Below are 6,000 nucleotides of genomic sequence, written 5' to 3'. Positions count from 1 at the left end.
CGTAACCATGCCAACTAGTATAGAGGGATACTAATATTGCCTTAAATTAACAGCGTTGGGATCCTTCTGCCTTATGTTACCTGGTAATTAAAGTGAGGGGGGTAAATGCCTGAAATTCATTAATAACCTCAATTCTAGTGTTAGCTCAATTTCAACCACTACTGTGCAAAATTTTAAAAAGACCGAAAAAAATCTAGGTATATAATGTTTTAATGTATACATTCCCTACTTGACATAATCCTGAACTGCAGGAAAAAAAACCTGGATAAAGTCCTCAGCATATCCACCTGTGGTTTTGGTTAATCATGGATCAGTATTAACCACTTTCTTTTTAAATTCTGTGTTATTGTAGACTAATGTGTTCAGCTGTCATTGAGAATATCTATTGGTCTCTTGAAAAGGGTTCTGTACAATTAGTCCTGAGCTTGACACTACTTAGGAAAATAGGGGATTAGGGAAAAATAATAGTTTGCTTCTGGAAGTCCTGATTCCTCAGGGTGGTTCTGAATGAAATATTTTCTCCCCTAATCATCACCCTTGAAAACCAGGTTTTAAAAATATAAGCAAGCCTTATATTTTTAAACATAAAATAGAAAAAAAAAATCTCAGATCAAGATGTTTAGGTCCTGAATTGAATTGTGGTTCTGCCACTAACTTGCCATATGAACTTGGATGAGTCTGCCTGTTTCATCTCTCTGAATCAAGGTTTTAGACATTGTTGTCAGGAACATAAGGAAAGGTATGCTTTGAAATGATATCATCCTAGCCTTCTCTTCATTGAGAAAAGACATCTGACTCAAAAAAAACCCTTGGCTATTATCTGTTTCTGTCAGAGTTGGTGGTCCATAGATGGTTCTACTCAGGAAATGGTAACTTCTAGAGTACAATTTGTATTAGCACTGTCAGAGAATTTCCAAGGGCTGTGTCCAAGAAGTATTTCTATTTACAAGACTCTCTAATTCTAGCATGGAGTCTTTCATGGGTCGTCTCCAAAGCATTGCTTCTGGGAGGCAATGTGTGTGTTGGGGGGCGGGGGGTAGGAAGCATTAGCCAAAGGACTACACTTCTGGTCCCAATTCTGTCATTAACTGACAGCATGGCCTCAAGCAAATCCATTTCTCTGGGTCTCACCTTTCTATACTATAAAATGAATTAGATATTCATTCAATTAGACCTAGTCTCTTGTAGGTTTGATATACTCTACTGTATTTTCTGTTTCCATTCAGTTGACATATTTGAATGTAGTGGGTTTTTGTTTTTTTTTTATAACCCTCCTGCTCTCAATGCTGCCTACCTCCTGGTTACCTCAAAAACCATGAGTGGGAAAAGTGATTTTGGGACCTTTCTATTAAGCTAAAGTGGTTCACAAACTAAAGAAGCTCAACATCATTGTATCAAAAAGCTGTTGGTCTTCAGAAAATTGATTTCCTGGTTTTTCAGTTGCTAGTCAATAGTTAAGACTTATTAAGCTGATTCAGTACATTTTGATGGTGTGTTTATTTTAAAATACCCTTTAGCAGTGTAGTCTGGCTGTATTCTATTGTGTAGGTGAGCCATTTTCCTGGGTTAACATCTTTGGACTAGAGGTAAGGTGGGTCACTCATCACTAATGCTGCAAAGAAAGGTGGAAATGAAGGGAGTGGTCTAATGATCATTAGGAAGTGTCATGATGTGGACTTTGGAAATGAAAATGAAGCAACATAAAACATTCAATTCCTTAGGGTCAATAAAACATGGGGAATTGGAACATCAATTAAAATTAATTTTGTAAGGACCACTAACATACTCCCTTTGGTGTACTATCAAAAGTGACATGTAGATTCTTGGTTAAATCAGTCATTATTCTTAATACTGTAATGACCTTAAATGAAACACAGGCAATTTGTATATGCAACCTTGTGCCTATTTACCTCTCCATCCTTTATCCCATTCAGTTTTTAGGATGTATAATGTCCTTAGGAATTCCTACTTTGTTCCATTATCCATGGATTCAAGAGAAAGTTCTTAGTCCTTTGCCTGCCTTCTAAATGGGAATCTGGCTTGGTTCTCTGCCTTTCATGATGAGATGTGTGTATGACGTGGATGGATTTATTTATTTTCAGATATGTTTAGGTTGGTAGTGTGTTGTGTGCACACATATGCCTCCATAGTTGTATGGTAATACTTTCCTGCTTTCTTAAACCAAAGCTGTAAAGGCAGGAGCCACCCCATTCCCATGTTAAGGGGAAATTCTTGAGGCCAGACCCAGAGAAAGGACTATCATTGGGTAGTAAGGATAAGCACAAGGAGATGAGGATTGAAAGAAGGCTCTCCTCTGATCTTCTGCCTACCTCCTGGTTACCTCAAAACCCATTGACTTCTCCTGCCTACAGGGTCATTTGAACTGGGGTCAAAAGGAAGCCCACAGAGAGAGTTTTTAGGTTCCTAGCTGGTGAAACTCATCTAGATGACTGTGATGGGCAGAGAAATTCTTGGCCTACAATTAAACAGTTAAACTCCAAGCTACAGAATGGATGAGGAGTTCCAGGGAAGCTTGTGCATTTCAGTGCCCAGGCTACAGAGGCTGCAGTAGGGTAGCTGGGGATTGAGGAGGGCAGGAAAGGGCTTGTCACTAACCCTGAGGCCCACCTGCTCTGCTATAAGTGATGAAAATGGTTAGGAGGATTCTAAAAATGCTGTTCCCAGCCCCAACAGGATGCAAACTAGAACAAAAAAGCTGTCCAGGTTTTCAAGAAATAATCATCATTCCCTCATTTGTATGGAGGTGATCAGCTTCTTCCTCACTGCAGCTATCTTCAGAGATCAGGCCTGAAGATGCTTCAGACCCAAGGCATCTTTCAGACCAGGTAAGAATCTCTAATTTGATTTCATGCTTTGAAACATCTTTCATGAGGCACACAGGACCTAGCTTCTATGTGGGAGTTGCCTCAGGCTGGAGGTAAGTCAGAAGACTTTTGTCCATTATGCTGTCCTTTCTGGAAGAAACTGCTCATGGGGCCTTTTTGCAGAGCTCCTGATGGACTTTATGGTGGATCCTGACATGAAGGATAGACACCAGGTGCCAAAGGGACGGCTGCAGCTGTGAGTCCTGGAGTCTTCTGTCCTCTCTTCACAGGTACACTAGAGAGGATGGCTTCCCAGAAGTTGGATTTCCTTTTTCAAGATATCAGTGTGATAAATCTGACCATTTCCTCTCTTCCCCAGAAAGAGCAATTGCAAATACTAGTGGTTCCAGTGACAAGGGAAACATCTTTGTTCATAGGTGGACTGGCCTCATCCCGAAACTCCCCATTCTTGCGTCATTCCTTCCTCTTTCTCATTTGCATTCACTCAGATGTAACTCCCAGGCACAAGTCTGTAATACTTGGCAGTGACAGAGAAGGCTTTACTAGCACGTCTCAGGATCACTGGATCCGTGTAGAGACAGATGGTTGGACTCAGAGAAAAACAGCCAAGGGGAAGCAGAAAGGTACAGAGACAAAGGAGACAGGGACAGACAGAGCATAGGGTTATTGTGTGGTCAGTTGGCAGCTCTGTGCAGGTCAGCTGGGCAATGAGGGCCCAGACTCAGTTGACCTCACCCACCTGGGAGAATGGAGAAAGAACTCAGCTATAACTGACTTAGAGCCTGAAAGCTTTTGCTATAAAAGGAAGGAAAAAACAAAAAACAAACAAACCCTCACAAAATGCATTGTTTTGGTTCAAAGATGTTGGGTCCATGGAGAAAAACATTTCACAAAAATCCATTGGTGTTTTTGTTTTCCACCTTTTCCCATGAATAAATATTATCCATTAAGAGCCTTGAAAAAGGTGCTTAAATACACAGTGTTATATTTTCTTCCTGTTTTGCATGTGACCTCTTGGCCTCTGCTGCTCTTGGTCTTATAGTTTCCTCACTGGGGACTCCAGAAACAATTGTCATTTGGTCTGAGGCTCCCCTTCCAGGACCTGCCTTGACAGGCAGCCTATCCCCCCACCGCCCGTCCCCTACCCTTCCCCTCCCTCCCTTTCTCTGGCCCCAGTGAGATGCAGTATCACAGGGCTATGTCCAGGTCAGCAGTGGGGACCATGGGTGCCCCTTGCTGCCTCTTTTTCCTTCTCAGTGCTAAGGGTGCAATGGGGCAGGCAGAAATAGTGGAGAATGGGGGAGGGAGTGGTCCCACTGGCCACCCACCAACATGCCAGCCCCCTTCACTCTCCCTACCCCATGTGGCTTTCTGTCCAGTGGTTTTACAAGGCAGAGACCTTGACAACATTGCTGGCTATGGAAGGAATGTTCGTGTTGGGGCCCGGGCTGGCAGGGGGTGGCCGACTTTCCCCCTCTGGGGTGAGCGCTGGGGGAGTGGGGATGCTGATGATGGCTGTGGTGATCTGGGATGTTTTGCAGTTTGGTCTCAGTCCGTCATCTGCTTTCAAATTAAGGCTGGAGCGACTAGGATAGAAAAGAGTGAGTTGATGATGGTTCCTGCTTGCCAGCAGCCCAAAGCTTCCTTGACCCCCTACATTTCTTGCTTATTAGGAACTAGGAGAAAATTTTGGTGACCGTCTACCTCTGCCTTGGGTAATCAGCTTGTAATTTTCCACTCTCAACTATTATTCCTAAACTACTAACAATTACAAAGTCACGTGAATTGGGCTCAGAAATGCAGCGTATACATTCCCCCACCCTATCCCCCTGCCCTGCAGTGGTCATTTACCTGTCATTTGTGACATTTGGCATTTGCTTTCCCTGAATTCTCTGCAACTTATCTGAAGGTAGTGGGACGTGGCTTCAATAGAAGCAGAGAAGGAAGGGAAAAGTCAATCTGTGGTTCAAAATCATTCTGGGATAAGCCATGCATAACACAATTGTGAAAATTATTTCTTTAATAAAATTTCCTTCTTTGCACTGAGGTGGATCATTTTGGATTGTTTTTGAGTTTTAAAATCCCTAATACCCAACCCCACTTTTGACCTGCTCTGTATTCTCCCACAGCCTGTGAAGGCCTTTGGGTTAACTTCAAAGGATGAGAAAGATGGTGGGGGTGGAAGGAAGATGCGGGCTCATGCATTAGATAAAGGGGCATCTTGAAGGTCCACAAGTTCTCCAAATGCTGAAATTATTGAACTTGCGAATGGAGTTGCACAAGGCTTTGGGAATCATGGGAGGGAAGTCACCCACCTGGTAGTGAGGGAGGGCTGCTCACTGCCCTGGATGTGGATCGTACTGAGCTCTTGCATGCTGCGCAGGCGAGTTGCTGGCAGGTTAGAATTGGGAAGGTGTGTGGTCTTCTTATTACGACGGGAGCAGCAGGTGGTTGTGAGGCCTGGGTGGCTGGACAGTGAGGGACTTCTTGTGGATGGGTAGTTCTGCATTGAGCTCTCCATGCAGTTCTGCTCAAACATCTGCTCATCAATAAACTCATGGTTCTGTGGGAGGCAGAAGGAGAAGAAGTGGGAAAAAAAAAAGGTAGGGAGCAGGAGCATCACCCTATACTCAGAATGCTGCCTGTCCCTGTTTTGGGCCTTGTAGGAAGGGCTTCCATCTGCCCAGATCACTGATGAGCATTTGGGTGAGGTCCCATGGGCATCAAATGTGAAAAGAAAGCATTCATATTAGCAGCCTGGACCATCAGGTTGAAAGGGTGGGGACTGTAGTTGTTATGTCATGATATATCCATCTATAGCTTTAAGCAGAAGGGAAACAGAGGTCATGGAGAGACTCAGTGGCATCATCAGAGCTAGAAGCAAATATTTTTCTTTGTAAGCTTTGTAAGATCTGCCAAAGATGGCCGATAAGGAGTCATTGAGTAGAGTATGCTGGGTCGTCTTTTTTGGATCTTATGAATTATAAGATTGTCACAGAAACTTTTAAAAGCACTGAGTCATTCACAAAATTGGGAGAGCATTTGTCTTAAAAGGGCCTGGGTCAAACTGTCAGGGATTTGATTTCTTTCCCCCTTTTCTCCTGATTATGGGATGTAGATCCTAAATATACTTTAGGTCAAGTGTAAGCATGGG

The 6,000-nt window shown here is 43.3% G+C and overlaps 1 protein-coding gene across 2 annotated transcripts in view; it reads right to left on the bottom strand.

Moving 5' to 3' along the window:
• Positions 1 to 4,230: 4,230 nt before the first annotated feature.
• The window catches only part of Kcnd3 (potassium voltage-gated channel subfamily D member 3), a 194,750-nt gene continuing 192,980 nt past the window's right edge, over positions 4,231 to 6,000 (bottom strand). For both annotated transcript variants that reach the window (XM_076861769.1, XM_076861770.1), the window contains 2 exons: positions 5,162 to 5,409; positions 4,231 to 4,432 (listed from right to left, as the gene is read on the bottom strand). In XM_076861769.1, the coding sequence (XP_076717884.1) occupies positions 4,231 to 4,432; positions 5,162 to 5,409 (450 nt within the window). The remainder of the gene's footprint in view (positions 4,433 to 5,161; positions 5,410 to 6,000) is intronic.

The sequence above is a fragment of the Callospermophilus lateralis genome, chromosome 7 (genome assembly GCF_048772815.1).
Source record: "Callospermophilus lateralis isolate mCalLat2 chromosome 7, mCalLat2.hap1, whole genome shotgun sequence".
NCBI classification, from domain to species: Eukaryota; Metazoa; Chordata; class Mammalia; order Rodentia; family Sciuridae; genus Callospermophilus; species Callospermophilus lateralis.
The sequence above is the reverse complement of the archived record's forward strand: the minus strand, read 5'-3'. Positions and strand labels throughout refer to the sequence as shown.